Source organism: Sceloporus occidentalis, unplaced genomic scaffold (assembly GCF_023333645.1).
Source record: "Sceloporus occidentalis isolate IW3139 unplaced genomic scaffold, rSceOcc1.0.p SCAF_489, whole genome shotgun sequence".
In the NCBI taxonomy this organism is placed as follows: domain Eukaryota; kingdom Metazoa; phylum Chordata; class Lepidosauria; order Squamata; family Phrynosomatidae; genus Sceloporus; species Sceloporus occidentalis.
Window position 1 is genome coordinate 158792 of NW_028317469.1, and position 22917 is coordinate 181708.

The 22917-nt window shown below is 41.9% G+C and overlaps 1 protein-coding gene across 1 annotated transcript; it reads left to right on the forward strand.

The window, feature by feature from the left end:
• The first annotated feature begins 1008 nt into the window (after window positions 1–1008).
• LOC149271593 (mutS protein homolog 5-like) lies at window positions 1009–22642 on the forward strand. The gene is made up of 25 exons (XM_089507295.1): window positions 1009–1114; window positions 2949–3049; window positions 3612–3735; window positions 5815–5895; window positions 6078–6143; window positions 7360–7481; window positions 7914–8023; window positions 8354–8389; window positions 8593–8675; window positions 9295–9340; window positions 9811–9949; window positions 10556–10618; window positions 10826–10954; window positions 14246–14318; window positions 14473–14582; window positions 16081–16161; window positions 16497–16584; window positions 17176–17362; window positions 17562–17688; window positions 18089–18238; window positions 19297–19371; window positions 20000–20143; window positions 20853–20990; window positions 22294–22367; window positions 22534–22642. The coding sequence occupies exons 1-25, from the start codon at window positions 1009–1011 to the stop codon at window positions 22640–22642; spliced, it is 2562 nt and encodes an 853-aa protein (XP_089363421.1).
• Window positions 22643–22917: the final 275 nt, after the last annotated feature.

Below are 22917 nucleotides of genomic sequence, written 5' to 3' on the forward strand. Positions count from 1 at the left end.
GTAGCAGAAACCATTGGTAATGTTGAGAAATCTTTCATTAATGTTCATTCAAATATGAAGTTATTTTATTTAACTTTCATTAAAAACATTATATAAATGTTAAGCGATAACAGAGTAGTGGTAGCAAGGAATGCTGATCCGTCAGAGGAGAGATTACTAAAACATCAGTGAGTGGGGTAACAGCTCTGACCAGTCTAGCCAGTAGTGGTTAGAAATGCTTTACAGGGGCCTGAGTCCAGCACGGGTGAAATACTAGTGAATCGCATGTCTGCTGGAAGCTGGTGTGAAGTCTCACGCCGGGTCACACAGGGGAGGACTAGCATCAATCCATTGCCCCAGTAACCGTCCCCCGTACCACCATGACTCTCCTCGGTGCCTCATACCACATACCCGTCCCCCCATTTAAATTGGCACCCTTCTGGTTGGTTCCGCGTCTGCACTGTGGGTAAAGCCCATATCTGCACAGCTCTCTCGCAGGCATAAATCTCCACGTTTTGGCTCTCGCAGACTTGCAATCCGCACAGATGTCTCGTCACCCATGCAGGGCGCTCACCTTACCTCTTGCTTCCTCTGTCTCTGCATTGTATCTTAGCACCCAGTGATGAGTTCAACAGACAAAAAGTGGGACACGGCGGCCTTCTTTGACCCCAGAGAAAATTGGAAAGGGGTCAGCCTTTGAGACATTCAGCAGCTCCGTAAACACGTGATGTCCGGCCCGGCTGCCTGGTATACCGGTCCAGGGAGATGAGCCTAGCGGAGACGGGACACTGATTTTTAGGATCGTATCTTATTTTCTGCTTATATAAGATTACGATCTCATGAGATAACATCATATAGCGTTAAAAAAAACAATCAACTTCCATTCTTCTCTCTGCCCCGAAGGGTTTGGAGACGGACAGCGTCTCCAGTTTCAGAGATCTCCGCTGCTACCTAACCTGCTGATGAAATGGTGCAAGTGTGAGGGGTGTTAGATCTTGATAGTAGCCGTCACCCCCGCCTTGACGCACCATGGCCGTCTCTCACCTCTGCCAGGGGTGTGTGGGGAGCGTGGAAGATGAATTTAAAGGGACCTCGGCTTTCGTGTACGTGATGGAAGTGCGGATGACGGCTGGACGTACCTTTAACATATAATAAAAGACTTCAACTCCAGGTTATATATTAGGGGGACCAAAAGACAACTCCCAGCACTCCCTTCCGTGAATTTCAAGCACAATAACCTAGTTCATGGTGCAATTCGGTTTTAAGCACCAATGCCGAAAACTGACTCCACGTTTAAAACCGGTCAAAAGACGCGGTTTCATTAACCTCACACGCGGAGGAAGGAAGATGGGGGAGGGCCGGCCTGCCATGCGGCCGGAAGTCTGATAAAATAACCGTGTAAACATATTATATTTTAAGATCCCTCTGTCATGCTGGCCTTTGGTGCTAGCTGCTGCACTCAACAACTTCCATGAGGCTCAGCCCACTGCTTCTGCATGTAGATTTGAGCGATTGATGCCCCACTTTCATTATTCAGAAGCGGCCGCGTGTGATGTCATACTCCTGCCACTTAACACCAGTCCCATCCATGTGTCATGCAGTTCACATGTCATAAATACCCTTTAGGGGGCAGATGACATCATCAAAACAGATACTTCAAAAGCAAGCTGTAGAAATGGTGGCTGTGCACACCTCATAACATTTTAAATAAGCAGAGGCGACATTTGTTTCAGGTGGGTGTTCAAGCACACTTTACAATCGCCTCCTGATTTAATAATTGATTTATATAGCGCCGTCATACTCCACAGCTCTGTACAATGGATTCTGAATCTGAACATCCAACTGATGCTTTCCCCCCCTGTTGCATTGCACCTGGACTCCTGCTTGCACACAGGTCAATTCATCTAAAAATACCTTTGATATGTGGCTGTCACTATTAGTCACTACAATAGAATCGTTATGAGGAGCTGCTGTAGGGTTAACGAAGTGTCCCAAGTATTTGAGTCCCCCCTATTGTTTCCATATAATTATTAAAGTTTATAACGTTAAACTATATATAATTGTAAATATACATTAAGTTGTCAGTTGAATGTGATACACGGAAAAACAAAGACCTGCTTTCCGGGCTTCTATTTACGAGTAAACAAAACCGCTTGCTTTTCCTACGCACGGAAGAGGTGACCGTGACACGCAAACCAGAGGGAGGCTAGGAACGCACTCTCATTCGTTACCGCCCCTCCTGCCGATGTGGCCTATCAGAACTACAGGTTTATCCATCCCCTTCGCGCCTTTACAGCCGAGCGCTAGAAGGTAGGCTTCAAGCGCTCGGCTGTAAAGGCGCGAAGTGGGCGGGGTTTAGCGAGGCTCTTGTGTAAGCGGGAAGAACGCTTTGACGAAAAAAGAAAGAGGGACACCATTTTGTATTTAAAAACGGGCGGGAATTTAAGCCTGTCGTCATGTGTATGTGGGATAACAACATAAGACATAACTATCAATAAAACTAAATTTGTATTACGTTATTTCACTTTGCCAGTGTAGACAACAAAGTATCTTATAACAGCTATTTGTTTTGCATGATATATTCATATTTACTTTTCTTTGAATGTGCACACACAGCTCTTGGGTAAAGTGCATGAATGTGGGAAAATGTCTTGGAAGCACTGTGTATGACAATAAATTATGTGGGAACCATGCTTTGCAGAAAAAAAGTCCATACATTCCAACTGTCCACTATTATGCTGGCCATGCCTGATTTGTTTGTCACTGTACCACCAAACTGTGCCACTGTATGACTGAAATGTCTTTCTATAATTCTTTACAAACATGAGCGTGATGAATGTAATGGGTGATCAGCAAAGTGGTAATTTTCAATTGTTTCTACATAGTGCAAGCAGTAATTATTAATGTATACATTTATTGTGTGTATATGGAGAGTATTTCTCAAATTACTAAAGTTTTTTCCCCAACAGGCTCCGAGTCGTTGCCGATGAATCTGATGGGTAGAACGATGACTATCGGCATGTCGGATGAGGGTGTTCAGGAGGAAGAAGAACCAGACCAGGATGTGGAGGTTACTCCAGAGGGGATGCTCCAACACACAAACCAAAATCTAGACTCTTTACCCCCAAAAAGTATTACGGGATATTGTCCCTCAGTTAAATTATTACTGTTGTTCCAAGAAATAATGGCTGGGCAGAGGCATCAGGAAAGTCAAAATTGGGTCAAAAATACATGAATTGGGGCAAAGACCAATAACATGTTTTGTGCTTAAAAAAATGAACACAGTTTATATGACTTTCTATTGATTATTTTTTTCAAATGAACATGATCAGAACAAGCGTACATTTTTTTTAGAAGACAGAAATGGGGGAAAGGACACTAGCATTTTTTCAGTAGTACATTGTTCTGTGCTTAAAAAGAAATAAGATTTATATCACTTTTTATTATTTTTTTTATAATCTCTTATAATGTTGCCATGAAAATGTGTCCTTTTGTCAGGATATCCCGGTGGAGGTTCATTTGAAAAAGTGACATCACATCTGATGTCAGCATGATGTCACTGCCACATTTACCTGCTAATTGTATAATAGGACATCACGTGGGGTTTCATAGCCTCTCTGTGTTTCCCCTAGATCTACATGTCCGTGATGTGGCATGCGGGGACGCTCGCCGTGTCATATTATAACCCGGGGGACTGCTGTGTGCGCTTCATGCCGGATACTGCAGATACTGACCAACTCAGGCTCCTTTCTAGAGGTGAGAGACACAGACGTAATTAATACCCTCCTTATTATAACTCTGTTTCCTGTGAGGTTTATACTTGTCTTCATTTGTTTTATTTCCCTTTTTCCAGTCTCAGTTGTATTATAACTTTCTTCTTATTGTTTTAGTTCTATTTTTATTGTTCTGGAGCTTGGCATACATGACTCATGATGAAGTGCAGCCCTTACTAACAATCGAGCCTCCTTGATATGTACCGTGATCTCTCATGCGGTGCATGTTTGGGGAGTATAACACATATAAATACCAAAGACGGTAAATATCCCCAGTAAACACATGGGAGTAAGTAAAGCATTGTGGTGCTCGGGCTTGCTGTACCTGGGAGCTTTAATGCTCTTCCCCTCTTTTCCCGAGAAGCGGAACAGTGGTAGAGCTCGGCGTGATCGAGTGGCAAAATCCGCACTGGGCAAAACGGGCCGGTTGGGAGGTATGGGGCCGGTTGCCTATAAAGATATGTGTGGGGTGCCATTGGGCACCAGCACATTCACTTACTTCACCCGATGGCCAGTCCAATCCTGCACTCGCCATTTAATTTACTTTGTACAGACTATCTGCTTCCTGAATTCTAATGCAGACAATGGAGGTAGCCATATTGGCCAAAGACTTATTGGACCTCGAAGGTCCCTTCCTACATCTTTTTCTCCCTGTTGTCCAAAATAAAAAGAAAGCAGCTTTGACTTAAGACTAAATTCTACGAACATTTCTTGCTCCTGTTTAACCGTAACCCAATGAAAAACATTTCCGACAATCTGTATTCTTAATAAGAACCTGTCTGGTGTGTTTTACGCATTACTCAGAGAGGTGAGGTTTGTCCCCCAGCTGTCTGTACTTCTTACGGGTAATGTTTGGTGTCAGCGTTTCTTCTGCTTGCCGTGTAGGAGATATGCCCTTAAAACGCAAAAATGCCTGCTGACAGAGAGTAGAGGTTATGTATAAAGGTCATATAGGTGTAAAAACATAAGAAAAATGCCTAAGATTATAATGAGCTAATGTCTAATGTATGGACTGGCAGATTTGTGAATGAAAAGGTGCAGAAACACACCAAGTGGCACACTTTATGTATAAATGTTTGTTTGTTGCATTAAATGAATATAATAGACTTAAGCCCAGGGGATTCTTCTTCAAATTCCATCTATGTCGACCTCTTAAAAGGTATCAACCCTAAACTCCATTTCTCTTTGCGTAATTCAGCTATGTCCATTTGTCTTATCAAACTTGACCTCTGGATCTAAACCTCTGGTTTTGCACCTGTAGTAGAAAAATGTGCCAAAGCGCTGTGACACCTTTAACCGTAACCCTCGTTGACCGTTAATACGTTTGTTACGCACGGAATTTAAATAACTTGTTTCACCCTTTGGTTCTTGGATAATGTTTTTCGCTGTGGCGACGCCTGGCCCACGTAAATGTTCCTACGTCCCGCGTCTCAAGTTGCAGTTATGTTTTTTGTCTGGAAATCTGATCATTTGATTTCTTTGACAGCCCATGTGATCAAGTAGCTGATTTGAGTGGGTGATATAACCCGATCCCCAGATCACCCGCTTTTCTCCATTGTGGAAGCTGAGAATAAGCGGCACCTGAGATGGGCTTCTGTAGGAGGAGGTGTTGTCCGCAGAGCTCCTAATCATAGACTGATAAAATGATTCTCGTTTATACTTTATTAACATTCGGTCATAAACTATGAGATTTCGCTGCCTACACAACCCCTTCTTTTACTTTTGTTCACCGCACTTCCCAGTATCGTATTTTAGTGTTTTTTTTTCTGTGTGTTTTAGTTTAGTTTGAATACAACTGTATAAATATCAGTGCAAAGAATAAGTATTTTGGTTTAATTATTGGATTCATTTTTTTTAACTTTTTAGGATATGTTTTTGAGGGTATTGTTTTACCGCTGTGGGCAAACAGCCCGTGGAAGGCAGCTGGTAATGTGTGGGATCGGGGCAATCTGTGACGAAAAAAAATGTTTACGTTTTTTATTTATGTTGGCTTCGTTACCATCAGATGAACATTCTCATTTATCCACCTGACACATTAACGTATGCTTGTGTTGTCTTATAGTTGTATTTGATCTAAAACCAAGATGTATTGTGACGAGCGCAAAACAAGATCAGACCCTGTCAGACTTTTTCCAGACTTTGAGTAAGTGCCGGACTTTCTCATTCCTCTGTAGTTACAATATTTCTTTAACTAAATAACATTAACAGAGAGGTCTGTAGCGTCACTGAGCATCGTGAGTATCCTGGAATACAGACCTTATTATTTTTCAGGATAACTACTAGTAACCTTAACACTCTTTTTCTTTAATGTGTCCCCAATTGTAGGCGGCGAAGGGCAGAATGATGGACGGTTAGGACCCGAAATAGTTCTATTTCCAAATGTGGATTTTGGTAAGATATTATAATTGTGTTTGGTAGGGAGATAAAGTGTCTTTACTCCCCCCAGCAGCTGTAGAGCTATTGAATGAAACAATGTTACTAATATAATTCATGTAGAGCTCCAGGAGTGAATCTGTTGCTCGCTCCTGGAAAACATTAGCTCGTAATTTTGAACTCGTTGGGGATCAGTGATGCCGGAGTTTATAACACATGAAGGGGCAGCCGCTGCTTCAGTAAAACACAAGCTGGAGGACCTGGAAGAATAGGGCTTAATGTAGTTATCATAAAATAAAAGATGAAACTATCAAGGAATATATTTTTTTCCATTCCTCTGAACCTTTGCAGTAATCTGCTTCTAGGTAAGCAAAGAAAGAGGGTATCTTTAATATAATTAAAAACAAATAATTATAAGCTAAGGAGCACTTTTTTGCTTTAAACATGTATTACATCTATAGATATATAATGACCGTATGTCTCTACATGGCTCTCCCCTTTATCAATTAAGGGGACCTCTAGACCAATAAGTGCCTCCGCTCAAATCTGTGATCTTTAATATAGTTGTCTCAATTCTCTTGGATTAACTAATTTCAAGCAGTAGTGAGTTCTTTGCTTTTTACCTAAATTTATATTATAAAAAATGGCTTCCAGTTTATCAGAAAACAGGAGTATGACAGTGTTTTATCACAGAAAGTTGTCTATGGATAGAAATTGTACATCAGGGATATCCGATAACACATACAGAGGATACACTAGGATAGAGGATGAGATAAGGATGCAAACACCAGCAATGGATGCATTCCAAGTGAAACCAACCGCAGTACCCTCTGATGTATAGTATCCCTATGGGCAAAAGCACATGAGTCCTAAGTCTGTCGCCGATATGGGAGCTTTAGGAACAAAACGATTGAGCTGGACGTGTATAATTCATAATTAATGTGGGGAGATATCCTCAGTCTACACACAGATGCAGTATTAGCTTAGCTTTTCTTGCACGAGGGGATGACTTCCGAGTGTTTTGAAGTTGGTGACCAGAAATGCTCAGACTGCCCGGTAGCTTCTGGCTTATGATTCCGAGTCACTTTACCCAGATGCCTTTTTCTTCTAGCTCTACCCCACTGTAATGGGAATAAGAAACACAAAGCTCTGGAGCATAAAGACTCTGTTTCTAGACAATGGATATTATACATTGGATGGGTAGAGACATGCTTGTATCCCACTTCTGTCTTAGGGCTGCAGGTCAGTAAACAGAGAATTCTGGCTGGGAACTTCCCTGCTTTACCTTCTAAACTCACTGAAACGGAGAAGATCCTGCACCTCTCCTCCATCATCCCCTTTGACTGTCCGCTCATGGTGAGAAGTTTCAACCTAATTATCCACCTCCCTATTATCCATCATCTGTTCTATCTGTCATTTTCAATATGGATTTATATATATATATATATATATATATATATAGAGAGAGAGAGAGAGAGAGAGAGAGAGAGAGAGAGAGAGAGAGAGAGATATATATAATTTTATTATTATATATGTTTTTTATATTATTATTATATATTATAACCAAGGATTGTCACTCAGTCCAGAGAGAGAATTTTACCTCCTCTCGTAACTTTCTTTCTTTGGCATTCCCTAGGGCTGTTAATCAAGAATGGCTTATGCCTATCTCAAAATGTTTTCTTCCACATTTCACTGTTTTTCTATAATTATGTCATTGCTTGATACTGCCCAACTGTCCAGTGATAAGGAATATCATTGTTTGAGGATCCTGGTTTTCTTTCCTTTCAGATCCGTACGCTGGGAGGGCTGTTGAAGTTCTTGGATCGTAGAAGGATTGGTGTTCAGCTAGAAGACAGCAGCGTAGGAGTCCCTATACTGAGCCTCAGAAAATATGTGTTGTACGTTTCATTTTAACTCTTTAAGATCATTCTGTCCTATATCTGTATCACCCTGCTTATGGAGGGACAGAGTCACCTTATTGTCCCACAATGTTATCTTCATTCTGACAGAAACTGGCTTATCGTTCTGTTTCCATGGTATTTTATAAGTAGGGGTTTTCACCCTAATATTTCATTATATCAACCCTCCTAGAAATGTAATACAATTGTTTTGATATATTTCAATCCATGTTACATAATAATAATAATAATAATAATAATAATAAAAAAAACAGTTTAAAAGAAAGCACAATGTTTAAATAAAAGTTGATTTTTGTTCTGTCCCACCAGGACTGATATCGTGGATATGGATCACGACACGTATAGGTAAGGGGGGTTCCTCTTAATCTTCACAATAGATTGCAGAAACACAATTTACGTCTGTTATAACATTGGCCATTCTGGTTTCTTCGGTCTTGGAAGACAGTGTATAAGGAAACTTTGCTTCTTGTGGAATGATTTTTTTAGAGCCTAAATGTCTAAAAATTACAGATACTCAGCAGTGTTATTCTTCTTATTCTTCTTATCAGTGTCCTGCAGATATTCAAAAGTGAGGTCCATCCATCAGTGTATAAAATGTCCTCAAGTGTGAAGGAAGGACTGAGTCTGTATGGTAACTGCTCTACTGTATACCACCTTCTGCCTCACCCTGATATTTCCATTGTTTATTTTGCTTAACTTTTACATTATTAGCCGTACAATTATTAACTAAATTATGAGGTTTTGCTATCCCTGGCTTTCTGTTTGTTAATAAAAAAAATATAGTTTACCGATAACATATAAGAGACAGTTTAAAAAAAAAAATGGATTCCTCTCGTTATCCTTTTTGGGAACATAGAATTTGTTGACAGATCAGACCCATTCGGCCCCCGTCTAGTCACCTTTTTTCCTGCTGTAAAAACTCAAACCTTAATCAGTCCTTGGTTTGGATTTAGATTCAGGAGCCATATGTCTACCCAATGCTTGTTTAGAATCCCTCACTGTGTTAACCTCTACCACTTCTGCTGGGAGGCCGTCCCACTTATCTACCACCTTCTCAGTAAAGGAAATTTCCTTACATTACATCTAAACCTCTGACCTTCTAAGTGTAGAATATGGGCTCTTGTTCTAACATTTCTCCTGTTTTACCTAGTGTGTTTTTCAAGCCTAAACTCAAAATGCGAAAAAGCAGTATTGCAGCCTGGCGTGGCTGAACAATAAAAATATGTTATAATATGTCTGTTTTCTGTGAGGGCTTCTGAACCGTTGCCGATCCAGGTGGGGAGAAAACACAATGAGGTGCGTGTTTTCCAACTTTTTTAGTGATTAGAAGGTCGGCATCAGTGGTAAATCCTGTGAGGTTTTCAGGTGGGCAAATGTTAGCATGCAAAGGCATGAGTCTAGCCAGTCGACTTAACCCTTCACTCGACTGACCGCCCAACTTCTTAGCAAATAGACCCAGTGATACATATTATAGACCACTGCATTGCGGCATGTTTGTGCTTTAATATATGTTGTGTTTTGTATCATTTTTAAGTGATATTTTGTCATTCCTTGTGGGTCATTTTGATATTTTGTTAGATTATTGAATGAGGGATCTTAATCTTTAGAGGTTAGAAGTCAGCTAAATCACACTGTAAATGAGATTGCCTCCAAAAGTGGAACTAGTTATTTAATTGGTGTTCCTAATATACCTGTATGCAAGCCGTATGTTTTTAACATGTGCATTAAAGTATCCTATTCTCGTCACACATGTCACACGTTTACAGACTGTGGATGATGCAGCCCACCCGGGACCTGGCCATGCTGAAGTCTCGCCTGGACGTCATTGAGTTTTTCATGATCCCTCGTAATCTGGAAATTGCGCAGAACCTCCAGAGCTGTCTGAAGAGCATAAAGAACATCCCTGTAAGTTTGGGCTTTGTCAACACATTCTTTCTTTACCTTTTCAATCATCCCCAAGCAGTTTATTTTTTACCAATGCGACCATTACTCAGTTCCCGTCAGTTAATGCCGTTGCCAGCTTAGTTTTCGGGGGTGGAATGTCTCTTAGTATGAACCACGAGGAGCATGTGAAATATTATCCCCAGATAGTTTCATTGTATCTAGTGCCTGCTTGTACTGATATAAGAAGGCTGTTTAAGAACGAGCCTCTTCTCCTTGTATCATTTATATTGTATATTTTAAAAACATGATATAAACTGTGTGTTTTGTGTGGTTTTCACACGCTTAATTTACCCATCTGCTTACAGAAAGATAACCAGTGTGTGAGTAAAAAAGATATTGCCTGTCTTTAAACTCTGTACCTGGACACGTGTTTATGCCTTAGGTGGCCCAGCACTTTTATAGCAACAATAGAAATGGTAACGCTAACGCTAATGGCTCAATTAAACAGATAGTTCTGGGTTTTATGTCACTGTATTACCCCTTTCTATCTCTTTCAGTTTGATATGCCATATTTATCTTCAGTGCCTACTGTTTGATTTGACTCTCATACTCTCTGTTCTGTTTCAGCTGATATTAAAGCGCATGACGCTCTCTAATACCAAGGTGTCTGACTGGCAGGCTCTCTACAAGGTATTGTTGACTCTCACAGACCTAATGTCAGATGTTCTGCAGGTCACCAGCTCTCCAGCTACCTCTCCTAGGGATCTTGGGACTTGTAGTCCTTCAAAAGCTAGATAGCCACAGATTGCCAACCTATTTTCTATTGTTTTCTGTCTGCCTTGCGGCTTTTTCTTAATGATAATTCCCTGTACGTTTTTCTCATCCCTCTCTTTTCAGACAGTGTACAACGCTGTGTGTATCGGAGACACCTGCCGGTCCCTGCCTCAGACCGTCTGTCTTTTCTCTCGCACGTCATCAGCCTTCAGCAACGACCTCCGCTATATTGCCAGCATAATCAGCAAAGTGGTCTGTACTCCTCTATTATTATTTTTATTATTACTGCTATTATTATTATTACTTCACAGCTCAATTCCACTATATTGCGATAAATACAAAGACAAAGTAAAACCATATACATGATTAAGGCTGAGGACAGTATTGCGCTGAGCTAATGATTTATTTGGGTTTTGTATTAAGCTTCTCATGCTTTGCTGTTTTAAGAGAGGTCTGTTCCTCCAACATATGAAGTGACACAATCATTAAACATGTTGGACGGCTCAGCCTTATAAAATTATATTGCTGAGGCCTTTGCCTACAGTAAGTGACAACATTGGCATCCCGGTGGTGTTTGGAAATGTACAACTTTTTTGCTGAAATAATACTCCCAATCAACCTCTCCTACACACATTGAAAAATATTTAAGGTATGACCTTCTATCGACCTATCTATTTTCTGTTAGGGCTATCGTCAGGGGCGTAACTAGACGCCTCAGGGCCCGGGTGCGAGAATCTGTTAAGGGCCCCCCCCACCCCCTCACCCCCCCCTCACCCCCCAAAAAAAACATGATTTTTACCCAACAATTATTTTTCAACTAATTCAACAAATTCAATTTACATATTGAATCATATCTGTAAAAATATCAAAGAAAAAGGGGCGCATGTACAAAGGGCATAATCCAGGGGTGTCCAAGTTTTTTCTGCAGTGGGCCACTTCATCAGAATTGTATACGTGCGCAGGCCGCACTCATTTTTCACTGTGACAAAAAATATGGCCTTTAATAAAATATGCAGATTAAAATAAAGTAAAATGACACAAAACCTTTACTCTTCCTCTCACTGATTTCTGGGCCTTGAAAGTTTTGCGACTACAAATTCAGGATTCCCTAGATTTATTCTAGGGATGAACTAAAATGAAAATTCTGGACCAAAACATTCAGGGTTCACTTAACCAAAACCGAAAATGACCCCCACCTTTAAAAATAATAATAAAAACTCACATGTTTAATAAAAGTAGGTAACACACAATTGGACAAAATTAGCAATATGACTTGGCATGATAGGAGTGTGATTGCTAACAGCAATCACACTCCTATCATACCCAGGCAACCAGTAAATGCTGGTACCTAGGCATGATGGGACTGTGCTCGCTGTGATTGCTGTTAGCAATCACACTCCTATCATGCCAAGTCAGCCAGTAAATGCTGGTACAGGGTGGCTGTAAGTGATGTGCAGACCCCATACTGCTGGCAGCATCACTACACAAGGGGGGCAGCTAGCTAGGTTTCAGCATGTACTGGCTGACTTGGCATGATAGGAGTGTGATTGCCAACAGTAGTCACAGTCCCATCATGCCTAGGTTCCAGCACTTACACATCCATCCAGTAAATGCTGGAACCTAGGCATGATGGGACTCTGATTGCTATTAGCAATCACACTCCTATCATGCCAAGTCAGCCAATACACGCTGGTACAGGATGGCTGTAAGTGATGTGCAGACCCCATACTGCTGGCAGCATCAATACACAAGGGGGGCAGCTAGCTAGGTTTCAGCATGTACTGGCTGACTTGGCATGATAGGAGTGTGATTGCCAACAGTAGTCACAGTCCCATCATGCCTAGGTTCCAGCACTTACACATCCATCCAGTAAATGCTGGAACCTAGGCATGATGGGACTCTGATTGCTATTAGCAATCACACTCCTATCATGCCAAGTCAGCCAATACACGCTGGTACAGGATGGCTGTAAGTGATGTGCAGACCCCATACTGCTGGCAGCATCAATACACAAGGGGGGCAGCTAGCTAGGTTTCAGCATGTACTGGCTGACTTGGCATGATAGGAGTGTGATTGCCAACAGTAGTCACAGTCCCATCATGCCTAGGTTCCAGCACTTACACATCCATCCAGTAAATGCTGGAACCTAGGCATGATGGGACTCTGATTGCTATTAGCAATCACACTCCTATCATGCCAAGTCAGCCAATACACGCTGGTACAGGATGGCTGTAAGTGATGTGCAGACCCCATACTGCTGGCAGCATCAATACACAAGGGGGGCAGCTAGCTAGGTTTCAGCATGTACTGGCTGACTTGGCATGATAGGAGTGTGATTGCCAACAGTAGTCACAGTCCCATCATGCCTAGGTTCCAGCACTTACACATCCATCCAGTAAATGCTGGAACCTAGGCATGATGGGACTCTGATTGCTATTAGCAATCACACTCCTATCATGCCAAGTCAGCCAACACACGCTGGTACAGGATGGTTGTAAGTGATGTGCAGACCCCATACTGCTGGCAGCATCAATACACAAGGGGGGCAGCTAGCCAGGTTTCAGCATGTACTGGCTGACTTGGCATGATAGGAGTGTGATTGCTAACAGCAATCACAGTCCCATCATGCCTAGGTTCCAGCACTTACACATCCATGCTATCACACACACACACACACACTCATTTATTCATATAATCGTTAATTCACAGATTAATTCCCTCAATCACACACACTCATTCAAACACCCTCCCCACCCCCTTACCTGCACTGCATCTCCCTTCGATGCCGCTCACAGACTTCAGCAGGGGGCGCGGCCTCCCTCTGCCTTCTCTGCTAAAGCACAGAGGAAGTAGGAAGTCACGTGAACTCCGCTTCCTCTGTGCTGTCCAGAAGACCCTCCCACAAGTAAGTAGCAGGGCTTGAGGTGCGGCTCGTGTAAGATCGGTTGCCCTGGCTGCCGATCTTACGCGGGCCGCACCTCGAGGTCTCGCGGGCCGCATTTGGCCCGCGGGCCGCATGTTGGACGCCCCTGCCTTATTTAAAAAAAAAAAAAAAAAACTTAAAAAAGATTTCGGGCGGCCCCTTGGCTTGGGCCCCCCTGCCGCCGGGGCCCGGTCGCAGTCGCGACCCCTGCGACCCCGGTAGATCCGCCACTGGCTATCGTTTCCCACCAAGACTCCACACACTCATTTTCTAGAAGGTTTGTTCTGTACAGAGGTGTAATCAGCGGAAGACTGGATTGTTGCTGTTTTATATTTTCTCTTGTTATAATTAACATACTCAAAGCAAGCAGATTATTTACCTACACACTGCCCAGGGTCTCTCTAACCCTTCACCTGAGGGCTGTGTTCTCTTATTCCACATAGCCAAAAAGGCAGAGAAAGGGTCCTGATATCAGAAGCGAGATGTGTGTGCTTACGCACACGGGGCATGTTTTCCTGATTAAAATTTCTGATTATTTTTCTATCCTGCCACTTTGCCATCCACTTTACTTCCATCTCCACTGCTTTCTTTTTTCTGCATATTTCCTGGATTGCCGGTAGGTGGATTTTGAGGAAAGCCTGGCGGAGAAGCGGTTCTGTATTAAACCCTTTGTGGATCCTGCTGTGGATGAAAGTGAGTTACACAATACCCCTGATTCTTTAATACACCTTACACTCAGTTAAGGTCGCGGGTGAAATCATATGAATTCCAATGTCGTTCTCTGTGAGTTATGATAGTTTACTCACGTTTGATGCACTCATTTGTAAGTCTGTTTTCTTTCGTACAGAGAAACGTCGGCTGCAGGGACTGTCAGATTTTCTCACCGAGGTTGCCCGAAAAGAGCTGGACACCTTGGACAGCAACATCCCATCCTGCTGTATAATCTACATTCCTCTGGTGAGAAAGGCTGAAAAATCTCACCGAAGAAGCAAGCATTTCTACAATTAACTGCATATTAATTATATATACACTGCTGTGAAAAAGTATTTGCCCCTTCCCGATTTCTTCGGTTTTTACTTAAGTGTTTCGGGCCATCCAAATAAGTTTAATATTAGATAAAGATAACCTGAGAAAACACAAAATGGCCCTATGTGAAAAAGTAATTGCTCCCTTAGATATTAAATAAAATTTCACTAGACACTAGACACCAGGCGTGATTACTGATGGCCATGTTGAATCGAAACATCAATTTAATAAATTAAATAGTCTCGCAAAGTGAAGTCTACGAAAGGGTCTCATAAGGCAGCACTAAAGACATTCAGGAGCAGATGAGAAACAAAGTATTTCAGTCTGGAAAGGGTTACAAAGCCTTGTCTAAGGCCGTGTGACTCCAGTGAAAGAAGGTGAGAGCTATTATCTACCAATGAATTCTGTTCTCTACTAGAAAATCCTGAAGGAGAATGTCTGGCCACTAGTTTGTGACCTAAAGCTCATGCGCGGTTGACAATGATCCAAAGCACACAAACAAGTCCACCTCTGAATGGCTCAAAAGAAACATAATGAAGGTTTTGGAGGTTGAGTCAAAGTCCTGACTTGAATCTGATTGAGATGCTGTTGAGGTTCATGTTCAAAATGCTCAATGTGGTTGAATTAAAAGGATTCTGCCAAGAAGCGTGGCCAGAATCCCCCCAGAGTGATGTAAAAGACTCCCTGGCAGTTATTGTAAAGGTTTGATTGCGGTTGTTGCTGCCAAGAGTGGCAGAAGCAGTAATTAGGTTTAGGGGGCAATAACTTTTTCACTTGGGAGATATAGGTTTGGATGAACTCTTTACTTTTAATAAATGACATGCATTTTGTGTTTGCTCACATTGGCTTTGTCTTGAATTAAAATTAGTTGGATGATCCAAAACACTTAAATGTGACAATTAAGCAAAATTATCAAATATATCAGGAAGGGGAAATACTTTTTTTTTACAGCACTGTACATCCTATGGGATTTTTTTGCGTATGAGAAGTTCTAAGCAAAGTACATTTTTGTGTGAACACTCGCAGTCAGTAGTGGAGACAGGTCTCTTTTTTTCTAGAATATATTCATCATAAAACTGTTGCATTGCTGATAATCTGAGTTTTACCAAAGTTGCGGTAAATTATATTTTAATTTGCAAGTTCATCCAAATTTAAGAGCGTTTACTCTATAACCAGGGGCTGTCAATGAGTGGATGAAAGTTATATTAAATAATTGTAATTAGAGCTCAGCGAGACTTAAAACCTTTCCCTTAGGAACCTGTTTAATAAAGCATAATCGGTACCCAATAAACTGAGTAAAAGGGGTAAATGGTTCTTTACTAGCAGTCGTATACTGACACCTAGGGGTTAATGTGAGTACTACATTGATGGATAATCTATAGAAGGATATACTGTATATAAAAGGCAAGCGTTTGATCTTCTTCGTTAGATTGGATTCCTTCTGTCCATCCCACGTCTCCCATTCATGCAGAACAAGAGCGACTTTGAGATTGCAGGCCTGGAATTCATGGTAAGGATCCAAACAAAGAAACAGAGTTTGCTTCCTGTTAAGATCAGTCGTTGGTCTTGTCTTAGATTCAGGAGCCATACGCCTATCCCATGCAAGACTAAATTCCCTCCCTGTATTAATCTGAACCACTTCTGGTGGGAGACTGCTCCATTTATCTACCGCTTTAACTACGAACACGCTACTTTTTAAAAACGGGCTTTATGTGATAATCATATTGTTTTCTAAATGATGCCATAAAGGGACTCAATTGTGTGTGGGGAGTCAAGACTGATAATTAGTATTTTTTCTTCACGTGACTTACCAGTATGTCGTTACCTTATGTTTGTGTGAATCAGTTCCTATCAGAGGACAGACTCCACTACAGAAGCGCCCGAACCAGAGAGCTGGATTCATTACTGGGAGATCTTCACTGTGATATCAGAGGTTAGTGATGGACTGAGGCAGATCAATGATTTGTGGGGAAAGTTGGAGCCGGGGATCGGTGAGTGGAGAATATTCTGCAGAGAACTGGAGACGTGGAACGTTATGAGTTGTGGAATTAACATGTTTCCTGACAATCCTAGAGGACACAAAGGCATGGTGGTCTATTCACTATGATGAGTACGCTCAGTCCAACTCGAGTATTGACATTAAATTTAACTCTATACAGTATTTTCTGCTGAACTTGTCAGAACTTCTCAGGGCCGGGGATTCTGATGAATTTAGTGTTGGGCTTATGGAGGAGCTGCTGCAGAAAACGTAACTTAAAAGGAACCCCGTGTTAACATGTCTGCAGAGAGTTCATCTTCAAATTCAGGTTTTAAGAAAAACTTGATAGCATAAAGTAGATGCCAAGCTGGAGCTACAGATTTCTGGTGAGGGCTGCAGGATAGGAACTCCTTGGAGCTGGAAGAATGTCTGCAGCGAAACTCTGACGCTGAGAGAGAGAGAGTGAGCACTCACTGAGTAAGCAAGCAAGGAGTAAAAGCAGAAATAATGGAAACTGTATTGAAAGACACAATTTTTCCCACGCAGATCACGAGACTATGATCATGCATCAGCTGCAGACTTTGATACTGGAGAGGTCAGCTGTGCTATATGATGTGACTGAGTACGTTGGGCAACTGGATGCCCTCCTTGCGTGGGCAGTCACTGCCCGGGAAAATGGATATGTACGCCCTCGTTACACTGCAACAAACACCATCCGCATCAAGGATGGGAGGTGAGGAACAACACAGGAAAAATCTTCTTCATCCTGGTAACTAAGTAAAACAAGCTCTGTCACTTACTGGTCCAGCCCCAGATCCCCCAGTTACACCGCTCACTCTCTTTTACTCCTGGAGATGCCAGTTTCTATATCTGTGTCAGGAATAGAGGTGCCACTCGTATTAAAAGCTATGCGTATTCTGCTTCTCCCACAGACACCCACTAATGGTGTTCTGCTCTGGAACATTTGTCCCAAATTCTACTCAGAGTGAAGAGAAAGAAAAAAGAATAAAAATACTAACAGGACCCAACTCGTGTGGAAAGAGCGTATATCTGAAGCAGGTAAGTGTTAGAAAACAGGGAGCTGGGATAGCGTAGAGACACATTAGAGGAAAAAAGAAGCAAGTCTTATTACTTTGTGCAATTTGCCATCATCTTCATCCTATGTCCCACTTTAATTGTTTAACTTATTTCCTTTTGTCTCCCAACCCAAACTCTCGTTTAGTTATTTACCATTCACAATTCTCATTTCCCTCTGTACTCCCCACTCTATTTTTGTGTTTTCCTCTTTGTCTTTTACCTCCTGATATCACCTTGCCCTCCTGCCTATATCTTACTTTACTTAAGAAAATCTTAATTAGACGTCAGCAGAATACAATAGAAGCCTTTATTGGCCACCAGATGGTCAGGTGACATTACTAATTAGTGTTAAAAAATATCTTACTGTTTATCCCAAATACAGGTTGGTCTTATTGTCTTCATGTCTATGATTGGAAGCTACATCCCTGCCGCAGATGCAGAGATCGGCCCCATCGATGGGATCTTCACACGGATCCAAACCCGCGAGTCTGTATCACTTGGTCTTTCCACCTTCATGATTGATTTGAACCAGGTAAGAAAGAAAATTTTCAAGAGCCAGATACCCCACCAGGGTTATTTAATTACCCCCACACACCACTGCACAAGTGTGGAGGAAGAGGGGCAATCATCACCTCTCTTAGTTAATGGGGGGTCATGGGGACCCGTATTTAATTTTCAATGTAATTATTTTTTATATACTTTAATGTAACAGGGGCATTTTAATTGTTCAACTTACAGGCCACGACATGCATGTTTACATTGACCTTGCATGCCTTCGCCCGTATCTCATAAAATTTTAAGTCGACAGCACTCACATGAGATGGGCTTGGCTGATCATCAATCACTCAATAAAGACAAAAGACCTGCTGAATTTTAAAACGGTCACAGATTTTATTAAACACCTGCGACATACATAAAAGTAAACTTCAAATATGTTAACATATTTTCATAACCCGCAATTAGCCCCAGCTAATAAAATCATGACATCATAACAAATGAACATCCTAGCTTACCAGGACGAGATTCCCCCGGGAATGCTGACGCAGGCATAAACGATGTTAAGACACATATCGGCGTCCTCCCTGCACATCCCATGAGGAGTCCTGACTTCCAGCTAGCACCACCCCACTTGCCATACCTCAGATGGCCAACTCCTGCACTGAAGCCAGACCCCGAGAGACCCCCTGCCACCCCAAGAACAAAACAAAACAAGGGAGGGCGGACGGAGACTTCACTTGGTATAATTTGTAAAAAATGAGGGAGATCACCTCTGGGTAGAAATAAATACCCCTTTAGGGGGGGGGGTAACAGCAAACAACAGTGCGATAACGGAGGGTCGCCACTGGGCTAACACACAGAAAGAGATGATTTACACCTTGACTTACCACTGAACTTCCTGGTGAAAAGACCCACTTGGCTCCATACATCCTTACTGTGCCTTTAGAGAAAGGCAGAGACAAGAGAGTAGAAGGGGATTCTTACGGATGGTGCTTTTTTTCTGCCCTAGAAAGTGGCAACACTGGGGCTGCTGCATGGATTTAGGGAAAATATGGTTAGTAACATGTTCTATCTACTTATTTTTTCATCCAGGTGGCAAGAGCTGTGAATAATGCAACTGAGAAGTCACTGGTTTTAATCGATGAATTTGGCAAAGGAACCAATACGGTGAGAATATTAATTTACAATTACAATGTTACAATTCACACCCTGTACTACAGACTACTGGCAATGGGCCACCTCGAAGAAAAGGCTGTCATCTCCCCAGCTGCCTGTAGCTTCCCTGCAGGGGAAGAGACAGATGTATAGCTCTTTCTTGGGTTGACTCACGACTGGTAAGTGGAGTTAAGGGTTAATGTTAAGATATGAGTTGTTGGCGAGTAGATCCGAGAACTCACAACCTTAGACTTTGCAAATTGCTGGCAAGGTCATGTGAGCCGGTTGTCTTTGCTTGAAACATAAAAATTTATGAAAAGGATAAGGGAGGTAGGAGGCGCAGATGGACGCCATGCATTCAGGTGTAACGTTACTGTAACTCCCCCGTTTCACTGGACGTGGGCTATTGGGGAAAGTAAGAGGGTTTATCATATTATCCACCAAAGTTCATAGGGTAGGAAAGAGGGGGACAGGGGTTGGTCCACAATTTACTCTTTTTTTATTTTACTGTAATATTTTCAAATTGCTGTAATTTTTAACCCATGTGCACTTGCATTCAGTGAATAGTCCCATCTTCCTGCGTCTATCTACAGTACCGGCAATGTTCAGCGCTGTATATATTATTTTCTCTCGTTTATAGGTAGATGGCCTGTCTCTCTTAGCTGCTGTTATCAGACACTGGATAAATCAGGGGTCTCAATGTCCTCACATTTTCTTGTCTACAAACTTCCACAGCTTAATACAGCTCAGAATACTCCCAGATGACCCTCTCTTACATTATCAGGTGAGATCATTTCCCAGAGGTAGGTATACAACATACAGTGTGTGAGAGTGAGCTGTATAAATACAATGTATCACTGAGGATCCCTCCCAGAGCTGGCTGGACATTGTGTGGGTGTTATAGAGAGGGACTGTATAAATACAATGTATCACTGATGATCCCACCATGGAGCTGGATGCACAACATAGCATTCCAATTCTATCTGTATACCTACACTAAGGATACAGAACTCTATAAAGATGCAAAGCGTGGGAACACCTATATACCCACCAAAAACATACTCTTAGAATGACCGTTGTACTGGTGTGGGATTATTATTGCGTTACAATAGGCTTTACCATAATTATCAGATATTTATTTATTTATTAGGAAAATTATTAATTTAAATGGATCACTGTGTAGTTATGTGTAGATACGACAAGGCCAGTCACCTGTCTACACATAAGCAATGAGTATCACTTATTTATGATGCAGACAGTCTTGGCCGTGTACACTGCAGGCTATACGTGTATGATGACCCATTAGCTAATAGGACGAGACATTGCAGGCCCGTGTATTGTGTGTTTAGTGCATCACATGGACCCGCTGGGGTAGAATGCATTAAAGAGAATGTGTTTGTTAAAATCCCACCCAGAGGTAATTCCTTGAAGTGTTAGCGGAGATAAGTTGTATGAATGTGATCCGTTACTCATGGGGGCTCTGTGGCCTGTAGACCCTGGAGTGGTGCCTGGATGGAGAAGAGCTGGTGTTTTTCTATCAGATGAAAGACGGGGTGTCGGAAGCAAGCCAAGCAGCCAGGGTGGCAGCCATGGCTGGTTTACCAGCCAATATCATCAGGCGAGGAATGGAGGTGAGAAAGAGGTCTCTGCAGGGATCAGGAATTACTTTCAACTCTGTGCGTAATATCTCCGCGCAATAAAAAACTTTGGAGAAGGGTTTCAGTAAAGCGTCCCGCACTCGCTTCTCGCAGGACCTTCTTGGTCACTAGGTTTGTAGAAGCTTTGTTGGTTTATTTATCGGTACTGCGCCTTTTGTGGAGGCATTCGTAATCTACGTCCACGTCTGTTCAGCACCACGTCTAAAGAAGCAGCCAATATTAATGTGCGCCTAAGAAAACATTTTATGTTGCATAATGGATTTTTAAAGATAAAAGTATCCGTGGAGACACAGTGTGAACATACGGTCAATCGCTTATGGAATCACCAAGAACAGCTTCGCTACCCACGGGTCTGGTTGACTTTGAAAAGACAAATTTCAGCCAAAAATGGTTACACTCTGATTCCAACATAACTTGTGATATCCTGAGAAGAGAATGTTTGCCTTTTCTCTAATTTAACAGCTTTTTTGGGTTGGCAGCATAATCATGGGAGTTAAAACTCGGGGTTAAACAGATAAAGGCATTTGTCATATAGCAGGGCATTTGCTCTCAGGCTGCAGCTGATGAATCAATGTTAATTATTAATATAAGCATAACTAGGAACTATTCCTGGTATTACAGGATACTTGAGGATGACAGCTTGCTCACTGCCCCAGTCACACCGAAATGATTACTATTAACCCATTTACTTTCATGTCAGGGATATATCACAACATAGAGCTCCATCAGGGGTTAAAAATGTATTATACATTCAATCAGGAAGCGACCGGCAGCAACAAAGAGTTAACCACACAAAGAAAATAAAAAAGGAACAAAAAAATAAATATTTCACGTTTGTTGAGACAACGGTACGACATGTTCATGCAATTAGTGGCAGGACACGCCAGTGAGGAATAAGTATGGAAAAAGTATTAGTACAAAAAAAATATTTCGCTAAAAGCAAACAGGGCAAAGAGAAGATAAATGGACCGATGTAAGTGAGGATTCCACGACGAGGTTGCTATGAGATCTACGAAGCGGCTTCAGGATGACGTGTCTGTCACCGCCATTTGTTTCCAGATTTTGCAGTAGTCAGACGTATTCCACCTTTGTGCTTAATACAGATTTCTGGTGTCAGCCCGCTGCGCTTCTATAATGAAAAATAAAGAGTATAATGCTTATAATGAACCAAACAGAAATGCGCTGATTCCTTTCCCTAACGTAATGCCCCCACGCTCTGTACTCTGCTTCTGTATACGCCAGTAACTCCTACTATTTGCTGACTTCGTATTTCCAGGTATCGGAACTGTTCCGAAGCGGTCGTGCTATCGAGTGCCTTAACCCGGAAGCAAAGAAAGAAAAAATGAAAAAGTAAGCGAGATACGGAATAGTTTCCTTATTCTGTTGATATTTTCTTTTCCATTATCATGATTTTGCTTCATTTTCCCACACTGTCCCTTTCTTTACTCTCTGCGTTTTCGTCTCCATTCTGCTCCATATTCTGTGGTTCTCTCATATTTATTATTCTTCCGTATAGGTGTCAGAATATGGTCTCGTCTTTCCTTAGTCTAGACCTTGAGGATCCGCAGCTTGATTTACAAAATTATATGACCAACCATGTTCTCCCGTCATCTAACATCCTATAAGCATGTCCACCGTCCCGCCTCAGCCTCGTAATACCGCGTGTCCGTCTGTGCGCGGTGAGTTCAGTGTTAAAAATATTAAAAGTTCTAATTAAAGACCCTGAATTTTCAGTCTATAATCTCATTACACGCCAACTATTACACCGGTGAACTATTACCCCTTCTGACACAAAGCATTTCATGGGGGTTAGTTTGTAGGAGTCACCCTATCTATGGAAAAAATCCCCCGATGGAAAACCTTGTGTCAATGTGGGGTATTTTACAATGACACGTAACTC

Excerpts from the sequence above, each read along its gene's own strand:
- LOC149271593 (XM_089507295.1), top strand. The coding sequence starts at position 1,009 with ATGGCCGTCTCTCACCTCTGCCAGGGGTGTGTGGGGAGCGTGGAAGAT. Across the intron at positions 16,162-16,496 it reads TTGCAGGCCTGGAATTCATG|TTCCTATCAGAGGACAGACT; the intron begins GTAAGGATCCAA and ends TGTGTGAATCAG. Across the intron at positions 16,585-17,175 it reads TCTTCACTGTGATATCAGAG|ATCACGAGACTATGATCATG; the intron begins GTTAGTGATGGA and ends TTTCCCACGCAG.